This window comes from Rhinoraja longicauda, chromosome 14 (genome assembly GCF_053455715.1).
Source record: "Rhinoraja longicauda isolate Sanriku21f chromosome 14, sRhiLon1.1, whole genome shotgun sequence".
In the NCBI taxonomy this organism is placed as follows: Eukaryota; Metazoa; Chordata; class Chondrichthyes; order Rajiformes; family Arhynchobatidae; genus Rhinoraja; species Rhinoraja longicauda.
In genome coordinates, this window is record NC_135966.1 from 14,339,363 (window position 1) to 14,355,813 (window position 16,451).

General features: G+C 41.6%; 1 protein-coding gene across 1 annotated transcript in view; it reads right to left on the reverse strand.

Moving 5' to 3' along the window:
- LOC144600083 (A disintegrin and metalloproteinase with thrombospondin motifs 2-like) overlaps positions 1–16,451 on the reverse strand; it is a 179,251-nt gene that overhangs the window by 55,904 nt on the left and 106,896 nt on the right. The window contains exon 5 of the mRNA XM_078411470.1: positions 2,661–2,744. Within this exon, the coding sequence (XP_078267596.1) occupies positions 2,661–2,744 (84 nt within the window). The remainder of the gene's footprint in view (positions 1–2,660; positions 2,745–16,451) is intronic.

A 16,451-nucleotide genomic window follows, 5' to 3' on the forward strand; every position in this document is an offset into this window, starting at 1 on the left:
GGAAAAAGCCAGGGTTTCAACTGTGCCTGTAATTATGGAAAGTTGTGTGGAGAGTTTTAGTTTAGTTTAGAGATTCAGCGCGGAAACAGGCCCTTTGGCCCACCAAAACCGCACCGACCAGCGATCCCCGCACATTAACACTATCCTACACACACTCAAGACAATTTACATTTACACCAAGCCAATTAACCTACAGACCTGCACATCTTTAGAGTGTGGGAGGAAACCGAAGATCTCGGAGAAAACCCATGTGGTCAAGGGGAGAACGTACAAACTCCGCACAGACAGCACCAGTAGTCCCGTAGTCGGGATCGAACACGGGTCTCCGGCACTGGAAGTGCTGTAAGGCATCCACTCTACTGCTGCGCCACCGTGCCGACGCAAATGGGGCGAGGATGAGATGGTGATGGTGGAGAGGCATTAGAGTTTGGATACTCTGCTAAAGAGTTGGTGAGAGACATTGGAATCCTCTGTTTTATGGAGCGCACTTTGAGAAGAGTTACGATCCAGTGTAGCTTTCGAAGTGAGCCTTGTTGTGCTCAATGATTGGACCTTCAGGGACAGCATGGTGGAAACTGCAACATTAAACTTCAACGATACTGTTCCCTGGGGGATGACATAATCCTGTGCATGGCTGATTTGAAAACCGTCAGGGTTACAATGGTAACTCACACCTTGAAGTACCAAGTTCAATTTCTGGAGAAATGTAAAATGACTGGAAATGGTCAATATTGTGCTCACTGCAGGGAAGATCAATTTACAGTTGCAAACCGCTGAAAAACATTTGCAGCCTCATGCTTGAATTTCAGGGACTTTGGTTTCTACCAAAAATACAATATTTAAACAGGGGAACATTCTCTAATAATTCACTGGGAAGTTGACAACAATTAAGCATTTACAAAGCTTTATCAGAATATCAATTAAATTAGTGACAATATAAATATTACAATGAAATCGATGTATAATAAGGCATTTCTATGGCAATCAATAAACTGAATTAATTTTGGGAGCTGATGTCAACTTAGGAAATATAGGCTTACAATTCAAACACCTTTTATTGATCTTGTTCAGTGCCATCTAGAAGAAAATGGGTTATTGCCAGATTGGAGTGCTATTGCAGTTATTTCCAGGTCAAACTACAAGCCTCTGTAAAGTTGATTGGGGTCTTCTAGGCCTGAATTCCTCTTGTACATGATTTTCATCTCCAATGCATGTATTGCTTCGGAAGTTTGAGTCAAAGAATCATAAAGCATGGAAACAGGCTCTCTGGCCCAACTCATCCATGCTGACCAAGAAGGCCTAACTAAGCTAGTCCCATTTGCCCATACCCCTCTAAACCTTTCTATCCATGTACCTATTCAAATGTATTTAAATATTTTTGTTCCAACTATAACTCTATAACTATAACTCAGTCCCTATAACTCAGTCCGGTTCCCCCCAACATTCTTGTAGATCTTTCTACCTTAGAATCATAGTCATAGGACATGGAAACAAGCCCTTCAGCCCAGCTTGCCTATGCTAACCAAGGTACCCCATCTACACCGTACAACATACCTGCATTTGCCCATATCCCTCTAACCCTCTAAACCTTTTTTATCCATGTATCTGTCCAAATGTCTTTTAAATGTAGTTATAGTTTCTGCTTCAGCTACCTTCTCCGGCAGTTCATTCCATTTACCCACCACCCTCTGTGTGAAAAGATTGCCTCTCAGATTCCTATTAAATCTTTCCCCTCTCACCTTAAACCTATGTCCTCTAGTTGTTGATTCCCTCATCTGGGTAAAAGACTGTGCATCTACCCGATCTACTCCAATAAAGTAATAAAACCCTAATAATATTTTAAATAATTCCAATAATATTTTTCCTATGGCAAGGTAACCAAAACTGTGCACAATATTCCATGTGCGACCTCACCAATGTCTGTACAACTACGTATTATGTGCCAAAGGAACACAAAGTGAAAAAGGGTCTTGACCCAAAACGTCACTTATCCTTGTTCTCCAGTCAACACATTTCACCGGATGATAAGCACTTTATTCTTGTGGGTGTTGGCATACAGACCTTATGGCAACACGCCCAATCCAGGTTCCAATGCCCATTAGATCATGCCCTTACCAAGTGAGGAACCACAAAGGTGTTCACAACATTCACACCATGACTAGGTACCAGTAATTGATGGACTGACTAGCCCCAAAACAACAAAAGAAACATTGCCACAAGAATGTAATAATAATTGTCTCAAGGATCATGAAAAGGTGGCTCCTCTTAGTCACAAAACATTCAGTGTTGCATTATTATGGCCTGGTTTCTTCTTATTAATGTATTATTGATTATTGTATATTTATTTGTTGGTTATTGTGTGAATAGACTTGGAAAGCAGCAGTAAGAAAGAATTTCATTGCCCCGTTGCCGGTACATGAGACAATGAAACACATTTGGCGTTCTTGATCCAACAACCCCCGACCAAGATGACCTTCAGAGCATCTGTAATGCCGTGAACCCCTCCCCCCCCCCCCCCCCCCCCCCCCGGCAACTGAAGAGACTCCTGGCTCCCAAGTATTTAAAAAAACTCGCTGATTTATAGGGACCATATAAAAAAGATAATTTCTTCTCTACTGAAGGCTACATAAATGCTCAGTTAGAAAGAGATTTTCAATTACCTTTCCATAACTCAGCATGATTATTTTCACCAGCACAACATTGACATGAGCTCCCAGAGACTCATCGTGGTAAATTTCATTAACCTGTGAGAAAATAAAAACAGGATGTATTAGACAACGCAAATGTTTATATGAAAGCATTTTACAACTATAAATTATTGTCCAAAGATCAGATTTCTTTTTCAACTATTCCTCAGGATCCAAAACTGAACAGCAATTTAAAGTTGATCGTACCATTTTCCTATTACAATTCTCAAAGGAAATTAATAAAATGTAAACTAAGCAATTCACTAACAATAATATGCCTACATTAACCAATAGGAAAAATCCTGAAGGTTATTAAATTGAAATTTTGCTAAATGAGCAATCCATTTGCAGCAAAATAAACCCCAAAAGAAATGAAATGTCATTATGTGTTCTTTATTATTACACTGAATTTATCCAAATATTTTGAAGATCACTGTAACATTCAAAGAATTTTGTTATTTGCTAATTCCATGATATCTGAATTTAATGGCATTCTAAAAGTCTCAATAAAACCCTAGAAATTACTTTATAACATATTAAAAATTGGCTTTGACTCAAGCAAACTGAACTTTGGCTTTGACTCAAGCAAACGAGCAAACTGAAAATGTACTAAAAACCTATCACTGTTCTATGAGGTTGAGAATCAGACTGGAGTTGCAACACCAATAGGGAGGGATGTTGGAAATGTCATTAAATCTACCTGTCACATTTGACAGCTTTGGTGTCAAAACTGTGTTTTGATCTCTGGGCTACATATTGGTACCATCGCTAAAACTTTCTATTTCCACCTCCTTAAAATTGTTCAATGCTTATCGTGTGTCCAACTCATCTGCAGCTGAAATCCTTGGTGACTTCTTGATAAATCTTCATTAATTCTTCATTTCCATTGTTTATTCTCTGTACACCTGATGGCATCCAAAACCCCAACACCTTCGTCCGATTTCACACCGTCCCATTCACAATTACCTCTGCTTGTTGAACCATAATGATTTCTGGCTAAGCAATATATTAATATTAAAATTCTCATCCATATTTTAGCATCCTTTCATGGTTTTGCCCTCCCCATCCAAATAATACCCTTCAGATTTAAACTCTCCAAGATATCCCTGTACCTCTAATGTGGTCTATTGTTCATGCCAAAATTAATTGTTCCTTTTTATTCTGACACCTCTTCAGTTACCAAGTTCCTAAGATCTGAAATTCTCTCTCTAAACCTCTCGATCTTTCCAGTTGTCTTTCCTCTTTTGAGACATTTTTTTAAAACCTACCTCTGTGAGCATGTCTTTCACCCTAACTCCTCATGTGACTTGGCCTCAGTTTATATTTGACAACTCTTCCATGGAACTCTTGGGCCACTTTGGCGTGGTAATGGCATGGAAGTTGTTGTTTAAAATAAAATAGCTGTGTGCAGCTCAAAAATTTTGGAATCTACCTATTATCAATTAATCACCATGAAACAAAGTAAAGTATGATTTTAGCAATTATCTGCGTTACACTTTTTTAGTGAGATTGTTTAAAAAATATCAGGAATTCACAGCCAAGTTCTAAATTCATGTCTGTAACCTTCTGCAGTCAAGCATTGTAAACTGTTTATATATGCCAGTCACATCTACAGCACAGTGGATTATCTGCAGGCTTAAAGAACAGCCGTTTTTGATTAAATGGCGAAGCCACTTGGAAGCTTCGGACTGCACAATAAAATTACATTGCGTTACGGACTTATGATCATACCACCGAACTTTGCGCTGAAATAATAGGCCTTTTTTCAAATAAATATTTTTAAATTCAGATCTCAGTTGAAAAGGTCACGGTTTGTCCTTTAAAACAATCTTTAAATGTGGCAGATTGCTGGAGATGCTTCCATACTAAAACTTTAACAAGGATTTTAAGATTTACTATTTTTCTCAAATCACATTGTACTGAGCTAAACTTCACACGGGGAAGTTTAATCAAATGCAATAGAATTGCAGTAAAAACATCTGCAATTCTATAAATTGTGTCCAGGTGCAGCTCCTGAATGAACGTGTTAGGGAACTGGAGCAGCAGCTGCATGACCTCAGGACCATCCGGGAAAACGAGAGTTTCCTGTACAAGACCTACAGTGAGGTTGTCACACTGAGGATACAGGAAGAGCGAAGGTAGGTGGTAACGAGGAAGAGAAGTAAACTTGGAGTGCAGGAGCCCCCAGTGACTGCACCTACTGAAAACAGGTACACCCTCTTGGGAGCTGTCAGAGCGGATGACATGACAAGATTGAGTGACAGCCAGGGCTGTGACTCCAACCCTGGTGCTGAGGCTCAATGGGGAAGAGTGATGCCAGGCAGAGCCATAGTGGGGGGGGGGACTCGATAGTCAGAGGTAGGGATAGGAGATTCTGCGGCAGCAGGCGAGACTCCAGAATGGTGCCAGAGTCCAGGACGTCTCGGAGCAATTGCACGACATCCTCAAGAGTGAGGGGGAGCAGCCGGAGGTTGTTGTGCATGTTGGCATGAACGATATAGGTAGGAAGAGGAAGGAGGTTCTGCAACACGAGTTTACGGAATTGGGTAGAAGACTGAAAAGCAGAACCTGCAGGGTAGTGATCTCAGGATTGCTTCCTGTACCTCGTGCTGGTAAAGGTAAGAACAGGAAGATAGGGGAAATGAATGTGTGGCTAAGGAGTTGGTGCAGGGGGCAGGGATTTAAATTTCTGGATCATTGGGATCTCTTCTGGGGCAGGCGTGACCTGTACAAAAGGGATGGGGTGCACCTGAACTGGAGGGGGACTAACATCCTAGCAGGAAGGTTTGCTAATGCTACACGGGAGAGTTTAAACTAGATTGGCAGGGGGATGGGATCTCGTACAGGACAGAGGCACGTGAGAGGCTAGAAGTTAGTATGGAGGATGGTGAGAGAAAGGTTAGTGGATAGAGTAGGCAGGTGAAAGGCGGAGAGCGAGGAAGGATTGGTTTAAACTGCATGAATTTTAATGCAAGGGGCCTGATGAGCAAGGCAGATGAGCTTAGGGCATGGATAGGTACGAGCGACTGGGACGTTGTAGCCATGACTGAAACCTGGTTAAGGGAGGGGCAGGAGACAGCTTAATGTTCTGGGGTACAAGAGCTTCAGGAGAGACAGGGGTGAGGGGGAGAGAGGGGGGGGGTTTGCATTATTGGTCAAGGAGGATGTCGGCAGTGGTCAGAGGTGATATTACGGATGGTTCGTCTAGTGAGGTTATATGGGTGGAGCTGAGGAACAAAAAAGGGATGATCACCTTGTTGGGGGTGTACTACAGACCCCCGAATAATCAACAGGAATTAGAAGAACAAATGTGCCAGGAGATTGCAGACAGCTGCAGTTAAGATTGCAGATAGCTGCAGGTCAAATAAGGTTGTTGTAGTAGGAGATTTTAACTTTCCCAATATAGACTGGGAAAATCATAGTGAGAAGGGTTTAAATAGGGTGCAATTCCTCAAAAGTGTTCAAGAGAGTTTTCTTAAGCAGTATGTGGAGGCCCCCACATGTGAGATGGCAACGCTGGATCTAGTATTGGGAAATTGGGAAGGGCAAGTTAATGAGGTGTTTGTGGAGGAGCCTTTTGGGACCAGTGACCACAGTTCGATTAGGTTTAAGATGTGTGCACGTGTTAAAATGCTCAACTGGGATAAGGCCAACATTGAGGGTATAAGAGTAGGTCTCGCTCAAGTTGACTGGAGCAGGTAGTTTGATGGGAAAGGAACATCGGCCAAGTGGGATGTTTGGAAAAGTGTGCTGACTAAAGCTCAGGATCTGTACGTCCCCGTTAGAGTGAAGGGCAAAGCAGGCAAACGTAAGGAAGCTTGGCTGACGAGTAAAATTGAAGCGTTGGTCAAAAACAAGAAGGATGCATGGGGCATGTATGGGCAGCTGGGATCAAGTGCATCTCTGGAGGAGTTTCTGGAGCTAAGGAGTAAACTGAAAAAGGAGATTAGAAGGGCAAAAAGGGGCCAGGAGATAGCTCTGGCGGGTAGCATTCAGGACAATCCCAAAAGATTTTATAAATACATAAGGGGGAAAAAGGTAACCAGAGAGAGAGTGGGACCTCTCAGGAATCAAAGGGCAGTGTGGAGCCACAGGAGATGGGCAAGGTCCTTAATGAGTATTCCTCCTCTGTATTTACCGAGGAGAAAGGCAGTAGGACAGAGGAACTTGGGACAGTCAATGGAGGTGTCTTGAGAACAGTCAATGTTACCATCGATGAAGTACTGAAGGTACTGTCGTGTATGAAGATAGACAAATCTCCAGGGCCTGATCAGATATATCTGAGGACATTGCGGTAAGCTAGAGAGGAAATTGCGGGAGCTCTGGTTAAAATTTACGAGTTGTTCTTAAATACAGGAGAGGTGCCGGAAGACTGGAGGGTAGCAAATGTGTGCCTCTTTTCAAGAATAGCTGCAGGGAAAATGCTGGGAACTGTAGGCCGGTGAGGTGAGGTTAACATCTGTCGTTGGAAAGTTACCAGAGAGTATTCTGAGGGATAAGTTATACAGGCATTTGGATGGGCAAGGGCTGATTAGGGATAGTCAGCATGGTTTTGTACTTGGGAGGTTGTGTCTCACAAATCTGATTGATTTTTTTTGAAGTCGTGACCAAAAAGGTACATGGATTTCAGTAAGGCATTTGACAAAATTCCACATGGTAGGCTGCTCTGGAAGGTTAGATCGCATGGGATCCAAGCAGAGGTGGCTGAATGGATACTGAATTGGCTTCATGGAAGGAAGCAGAGGGTGACAGTGGAAGGTTGCTTCTTGGACTGGAGGCCTGTGATTAGTGGTGTGCCTCAGGGTTCGGTGCTGGGCCTGTTACTGTTTGTCATCTACATCAATAATTTGGATGAGAACATACAGGGCAAGATTAGCAAGTTTGTTGATGGTACAAAAGTGAGTGGTTTTACAGATAGTCAAGATGGTTGTAAAAGATTGCAGCAGGATCTGGATCAATTGGCCAGGTGGGCGGAGGAATGGTTGATGAAATTTAATACAGAGAAGTGTGAGGTGTTGCATTTTGGGACGTCGAACAAGGGCAGGACCTACACAGTAAATGGTAGGTCTCTGGGTAGTGTTGCAGAGCAGAGGGATCTAGGAGTGCAGGTGCATGGTTCCTTGAAGGTCGAGTCGCAGGTAGACAAGGTGGTCAAAAACGTTTTTGGCACTTTGGCCTTCATCAGTCAGAGCACTGTGTATAGAAGTTGGGAGGTCATGTTACAGTTGTATAAGATGTTGGTGAGACCGCATTTAGAATATTGTGTTCAGTTCTGGGCATCATGTAAAAGGAAAGATATTGTCAAGCTTGGAAAGTTTCAGAAAAGATTTATGTGGATGCTGCCAGGACTAGAGGGTGTGAGCTATAGGGAGAGGTTGAGTAGGTTGGGTCTCTATTCCATGGAGCACAGGAGGATGAGGGATGATCTTGTAGAGGTGCACAAAATTATGAGAGGAATAGATTGGATAGATGCACAGTCTCTTGCCCAGAGTAGGGGAATCGAGGACCAGAGGACATAGGTTCAAAGTGAAGGAGAAAAGATTTAATAGGAATCTGAGGGATAACGTTTTCACACAAAGAGTGGTGGGTGTATGGAACAAGCTGCCAGAGGAGGTAGTTGAAGCTGGGGTTATCCCATCATTTAAGAAACAGTATACAGGTACATGAATAGGACAGGTTTGGAGGGATATGGACAAAGCGCAGGCGAGTGGGACTAGTGTAGCTGGGACATCGTGTGGGCAAGTTGGGCCGAAGGGCCTGTTTCCACACTGTATCACTCTTTGACTCTATAACTATAAAACAATTTTTTTAATATGTTACAGTGGTCGGGATTATTGATTCCGATGTATCTATGACGATAGTCCATCTCATTACAACTGCTGCTTTTGAAAATATGTTTATCTCCAGTTTGGATAAAGCATTAGCAAACCAAAACAATAATGTTCTGTGGAAGGATTGAGGCTGAGATGCAGTGGGGGCTTAAAAAATATAATTGTTATTGTGAAGAAATCTGTGATAAATTAAAATAGGAATTTTGGCTTATATATAGTGTAAACAAACACATGCCTAAAATATTGAATATACGGTATCCAGGAAACATGTAGGCAAGCAACTGGTTATCTCATCTCCTCAAGCCATGGAGGGCTCCAAGGAGGACAAAGAAAATGAGAAAGATAATGAGTAATCTAGATAACGTGATTAAACTCAAGGGCATTTCATATTAAGCATATTACCACTGTAATTTGTAAAGCAACTTTACCACACGATTATTTCCTTTGCCACATTAGCAATCAATGTAGCTCAAGCAACAATTGTAGCTGCAAACCTTTAATTGCAAAATATTACAATGGAAGGTTTTCTGATTTATGTTCCTCAACATATCTGGAGACAAATTATTTGGTCGTCATCCTACTGTTGCCTGTGAATATTTACCATGTACGAATTTACTGCCATATTTATTCCATTGTAACCCTGAATATGCTTCAAAAGTATTTCATTGGCTGTAAAATGCTTTGGAAGTTTGCAAGATCAAAGCCAATGCATCTCTTTTCTTTGCAGGCACCTCTTTTAAAAATCGAAGTTGTGGGCGAAAAGGTCCAGGGAATTCTAGTCTGGCCACTCATCCTGACCCTTGCGGTTCTCACAAAATATATTGGAACAGGTCAGGTATTAAAAATAACTTAAATCCTTGAGATCAGGTCAGATTCAATTGAGCAGTGTTCATTGTGGGTAGGATTTGAATTAATGTTATACTTGAATAGATCTTGACAAGGGTTTCTTCAGCTTTTAACTCGGTAATTTCTCCAGTGAACTTTCTTCACTAGTTAGACAAAGTTCCTTAGTCTCATAATATGCTTGATTTGCCATTATTTCAGGGTGTATTTTCTGGACCAGACAGTAGGCCAATGGCTTTAAATGGGTGGCTGGGGACCTGAAGAGAGCCAATGTTTTGTTTAACACTGCTAATTGAGGAGGACTATCCCAGGGAATGTTCTCAAAGCGGTCTCCACCTCCTACCATGCAAGTCTCCTTCTCCTTAAATAAAACATAAAGTGCTGCAGGAACTCAGTGGTTTAGCCAGCTCTGTGGAAGGAAATAGACATATGACATTCCGGATTGGGACCCTTCTAAAGAACTTCAAGAAGCAAAGCCGTACACACACCCCTACATTGATGGTGCCGAATTAGAAATTTTGAGAGATTCAAGTTCTTAGTAACAAATATCACCAGCAGGGCAGCATGGAAGTAGAGTTGTGCCTTACAGCGCCAGAGACCCAGGTGTGATCCTGCCTATGGGTGCTGTCTGTACGGAGTTTGTACGTTCTCCCCATGGCCATGTGGGTTTTCCCAAAGGCATTCCGATTTCCTCCCACACTCCAAAGACCTACAGGTTTGTAGGTTAACTTGGCTTTGGTAAAAATTGTAAATTGTACCTAGTGTGTAGGATAATGCTAGTGTTCTGGGATCACTGATCGGCACAGACTAGGCGGGCCAAAGGGCATGTTTCCGCGCTGTATCTCTAAACTAAAGTAATTAAACTGATCGTGAGTATGAAGAAAATCCCGACCTGAAACATTGTCTGTCCATTTCCCACCAGAGATGCTGCCGGACCTGTTGAATTCTTCCAACACTTTATTTTTGCTCAGGATTTCAGTATCTGCATGCTCTCGTGTCTCCTTTAAGTAACATTGAAGCAGACCTCACCCGCTTTCAGAAGACTTGTCTCTGCATGCTTGGTGTGCACCATTGTGAACCATCAATGTGGGATAAAAAATCCTAAGAGATGCATGCCGTTGGATACTGCACATGCCCAGGCTCATCCATGGATCAGCACCTCAGAGTCTCAGAGGACCTGGGATGTGAAACTCACCGTGTTCACTTTCCCTTTCAATCTAAATTCTAGGGACATAAACCGAATGTCTTGTGGTAGGAGAAAGCATATTATAGTCAGGGAAGGCAGTGACAGTAATTGGGCACCAATGGTGGTCGGAACAGTGATGGTGGTGAGGGGTGAGGGCTGCTGAAGCAAATAATTGTTGACTTGGCGGGGGATGTATGACAAGTGAGTTAAAGGGCCTATAGAAAACAATCCTTCTTAGATAGAGATCACAACTAATGCATGAAGCCACTCATCTAACAAGAAGAGTAGGTGACATGCTTCAATGTCTACCGACCATTAGGCACTAATGTCCATGATGATGAAGTGCTTTGAGAAGTTGGTTATGATGCATATCAAGGACCTGTACCTACTGCAACCTCCAACTGAAGATAGACACAAAATGCTGGAGCAACTCAGCGGGCCAGGCAGCATCTCTGGAGGGAAGAAATGGGTGATGTTTCGGGTCGAGACACTTCTTCAGACTACAAGCATATTTTGTCCCCACTCTGATGTTCTGGATTTCAGTATCTGATACTAACCTAACCCACCATTTTTTGGCAATTAAGATTCAGCTGGATTTGACTCAAACCACTGCCCTGTTCAATTGCATACATTTTTCTCAGCTTGTAAATTTAGCCTACTTACACCATTCCGCCTACTTATTACTTCAAATTATATTCCACATTTGCTCTTTGGTACGCCAACAATTCCCTGATTTTATCTAAGCTGAGAATCACTGAAGGTGCAATCTCTTTTTTCAAGAATTGCACTTAAATCAACACTATCTATATTGTGTTTCATTAATAATAGTTGTGATTCAATATTTCTTTAGCTTGAAACCAGCCTTCGATAATGGTTCGTATTCAAGGCCACTGTAAATTCTTCTGACATTTCTATGTCCTTTCACAGTAATCCTCCTGAGGTTTTCGGTCCTCTTCGAGGTCAGTGCCAATCTTTCTGTTTTTCGCTATTGACAGCACTTGTGCGGAGGGCTTTGATGAAAAGTGCACTGCGTCACCTTGGATCTGCAGTAGCTATTATTCTCCCTCGCTCCTTCCCCCCCCCCCCCCCCCCCCCCCCCCCCCCCACCACCAATTTTCTCTATTCCTGATCTTTACCTTTTGTAGTTAGTTTCCATGTACAAATCTGCATTTTAAATGCAATCTTGAACAAATTATAAATTAATTTGGTGGTAAAGTCTTCCCTTCCAGCACATCCAAGACTTCTTCATTAACAAGCAAAATGTTGGTGATGGGGAGCAATATTAATTGATGAATACATTAATCAAACAGGTTAAACTACCCAAAGGATGTTTTTCAGATTCTGATACAGTTATCAGAATACAACAGAGGCATTTCTTACCTGAAGTCATGCCTTATAATTTGCCACGAGCAGATGTGTTATCATTTAGATCTGAGACTTTATTGTATCCAAAAGGAAATAAACTGTCAACTTGCTACGATAAACTCTAGTGCTAATGTTACGATTGAAAGAAACCAAGCTAAATGACTTGCTAAACTATATGGCTGCACTTGAATTGAAAAGCCAGTTAGCTTTGCACATGTAATTTCTTGATATTTTAGGTATACATATTGCATTAACTGTTTACATTAGAAACACACTTAAAAGGCAATCCAATCTAAAAATTGACTTTAAAAAAATGGCTCTCAAACTGGCAATACCAAATGGCAATAAGCCATCTATGAATTGAACACCAGGATGATAAACTGGGCACAGAAGATGGAAGACAAAGAAAATTAATAGTCACCTCAGGCATTATCCTGCTGCAACCCATGAAATATAAACCATCCAACCAGTATATAGGCAGAATTTTATAACATGATTCACTATGACAAAGTATCAGTAATTTCAATATTGTATCATTTTTATGTGCTTATCAGAGCCAGCGTCAGATTTTGTTTGAACTTTCTGTGTTCTCCAAAAGGGAGAGAATAGAAATGAGAATGACTTTGTGCAATCTCTGGTCATTAATAAAATAAGTGATTTACAATTCAGAGTTTGGTAAGGCTTTGGTAAGTTTGATTATATATGGCTTAATGTCAATAGCAATTACTTCAGCACCACCATGATATGTACATTTAACAATTAAATGTATTCTCACCTACTTTGCTCCATTTGTTTCATCACATAGTAAAGGGTTTATATTTATTGAGGCATGGAAACATTGGTAAGCTACAAGGCTGTGCCAACAATACCATGAACTAAAAGCTTTGATCAGGCTGTGGCATGGAGTTAAGCACTTTCCAGGTGGGAGGATGATAAAATTTCTGAGTCACTCTCAGCAGTTGCCAAGCAGTTACTGGTCAATTTTCCAGCCACATTGGCAGAAATCTGGAAATGCAAGGCCTGATTAGTTTAGTTTAGTTTAGTTTAGTTTAGCGATACAGCACGGAAACGGGCCCTTCGGCCCACTGAGTCTGCGCCGGCCAGCGATCACCCTGCACACTAACACTATCCTACACACACTAGGGACAATATATAATTATACCAAGACAATATATAATTATACCAAGTCAATTTGCCTACACACCTGTATGTCTTTGGAGCGTGGGAGGAAACCTTAGCACCCAGAAAAAACTCATGCAGTCACAGGGAGAATGTACAAACTCCATACAGACAACACCCATAGTCAGGATCGAACCCGGGTCTCTGGCGCTGTAATGGTAGCAACTCTACGGCTGCACCACCGTGCCGCATCAAACTTACTTTTTGCACTGCAGGAGAAAGATATTAACATCCTTACTCAAGTTAATAAGGTAGGACGCCACTTCTCAAGATCTTATCACGAACACAAACCTGAAGCAATACTCGCCACTGGCCATCAAGGTTTACAATTATAAGCACATAAACAGTGCTGGAGGAACTCAGCAGGTCAGGCAGCATCTGTAGAGCGAATGGCCAGTCAACATTTCAGGTTGGGGCCCTTCTTCAGCCTCTGCATTCAACACCGCATTCTCCAACAGTGATTCCTATTATGAATTATGTGATAGGCAAGGTCCACAAATGTCCCAGAGCTAATTTTATAATGATTTTTAAGTACTGCATATGAGAATCACTTACACTTATTTAAATTTATGTTCCATGTTTTCACTGTGATTGCTTCGCAGCATTATTTCGTTAACATGCCAATGGCCCAACATCAAACGGACAGAGGAACGACAACTCCTGGTCCAGGTGCAAGAAAGCATGCATTAAATTTATTTAATATTTCAAACAAATTTTGCAAGGCAGTAATTTTTGAAATTTCACAAGGTGTGGCCTGAAATAAGGATTATATAATGAAATGGTGAGCTTTGGCATTTGATGACCTCTTTCCCATCATGCTGTTCAATGTGTAGACTGCTGACTTGTCTTCCAAGTTTCCAGGAGGTAACAGTATTCCAAGTTTCCAGGGGCCAGGTTGCTCTGGTTTAAGCTAATTAAAATGAACTGCACCAACTGATGGTCCAGAATTTCCTGCCAACACATTGGAGCAGATTGCCATTAAACCATTGTAAAATAAAGTAAACCACCCAGGGGACACGAGAAATAGAACATAACCTTTAAAAAGACAAAATGCTGCAGCAGCAACTGGCTAAGTAAGGGAGCAGCAAGTGATTAAGGAAACAATTCTGTCATCTCATTGACTAGATGTCAATTGGGATCCCTTGAGAATTTGTAAATGCTTAACAACAGGTCAATCCTGACTCAGTTGAACTTAGTGAAGAGGGTAATCATTGCATTGTGGATTCATAAAGCGTGTCGGTCACAAAAGTAAGTTCTGTACCCATTTGCTCTAAATATAGCATAATGGTTACATTTCCAGTCTAGTAGTCAGATGCCTGGATTATTGATTGAAGGACACGAGTTCAATTCCAACCATGTCAGCTGGGAAATTTCAATTCAGACGATAAAGCTTGAATAAAATAGTTTAATAGCTATATGAAGCTACCAGATTGTTGTTAAAATGTGCCTGGTTCACCATTGCCCACTGGGAAGCAAATGTTTCACCATTACCTGACCTGATCTAAAAGTAACCTCAGCCTCACCAAAGTATTGGATTCTTAACTTAAAAGGCCCATCAAACAGCACATTTTAAAGACAAATTAGGTATAGATAGTGTGACGTCCATACACATAGGCATTTGATCTGAGCATTCAATGAATCATGTCTCCATCAACTCTCCCGTTCTGCAGCCTTGGGCCTATCATAAGGTGGGAATTGTCATAAGGTTATCATAAGGTGGGAATTGTCCCTAGCCAACAGCAACAGGCCATATTAGTCTATCTTAAAACATATCAACTGGTCATTCACACTTTAAACACATTTCTGTTTGCTACCTATATTTTTCAGTTAAGGTTCATATCACCAGATATCTTTACCCCGCAACTTGAAAAGCGAGAAAGTGGTAAGTCCATGGGGCCTGATGGGATCTATCCCAGGTTATTGAGAGAGAGGAATATCGAAGATGGAGTTTAATCCAAGCCATTATGACTTAGTGAGTTCGAATATAAGGAAAGAGTATAGAGTTAATGACAAGTCCCTCAATAGCATTGATGCACAGAGGGATCTTGGAGTCCAAGTCCATAGTTCCCTGAAAGTGGCAACACAAGGAGATAGTGGAAAATAAGGTATATGATATGTTTGCTTACATTGGTCAGGGTAGTGAGTAGTCAGGAAGAAATCACAAAATGCTGGAGTAACTCAGCAGGTCAGGCAGCATCTTGGAGTGAAGGAATGGGTGACGTTTCAGGTCGAGACCCTTCTTCAGACTGATGAAGAGTCTCGACCCGAAACGTCACCCATTCTTTCTCTCCAAGATGCTGCCTGACCTGCTGAGTTACTCCAGCATTTTGTGATACCTTCGATTTGTACCAGCATCTGCAGTTATTTTCCTACAGTCAGGAAGACATGATGCGGTTTTATAAAACTTTGGTTTCAACTGTATTTAAAGTATTGTGTGCAATTCTGGTTGCCCATTGCAGGAAGGATGTGGAGGCTTTGGAGCGGGTGCAGAAGAGGTTTACCAGTATGTTGTCTAGATTAGAGTATTTCAACTACGAGAGGTTGGACAAACTTGAAATGTTTTCTTTGGAGTGTAGGAGGTTGAGGGGAGACCTAATATGTATATGAAATTATGAGAACGATAGGGATGACAGTCAGAACCTTTTTTCCCAGAGTGGAAATGTCAAACACTAATGTGCATGGCATTAAGGTCAGAAGGGGGAAGTTTAAGGGAGATGCGTCAGGGAAGTCTTTTTATATAGTGAGTGGTGTGACCCTGGAAAGTGCTGCCAGCAGTTGTGGTCAAGGGAGAGACAATAAGAGGCACTTGGATATACAGTGAAAGGAGGGATTTGGATCACATGCAATTAGTGGAGATTAGAATAAGTTGGCATCATGTTCAGCACAGGCATTGTTGTCTGAAGGGTCTATTCCTGTGCTGCACTGTTCTATGTTGTCCAAACTGATCAATCCAACATTCCACTAATGACTAACTTTCTTCACAGAACCTTTACAATTCCATTTCTGAAAATCCGGCCGAAGACACGACTGTCAATCTCCTAGAGCACAAGAATGCTCATCAACCTATCGTGCAGCACTTCACAAGAGACTTTTAAAAAACTGAAATGCACACTCTCAGTGGGATTTACCATTTTACAATCCTGTAACTCCTTCAAACAATTCAACTAAGTTCGTGAGACAGGATCTACTTATGCAGGAACCATGCTGAGATTTCCTAATAAGCAGTCTTCTTTCAAGGTGATGCATCACCACAAGCAACATGCTAACGGCTCATGGAAACTGCCTTGGAATTTTCAAACAGTGCTTCATTAGGGTTGTTTATTTCACAAAATGCTGGAGTAACTCAGCAGGTCAGGCAGC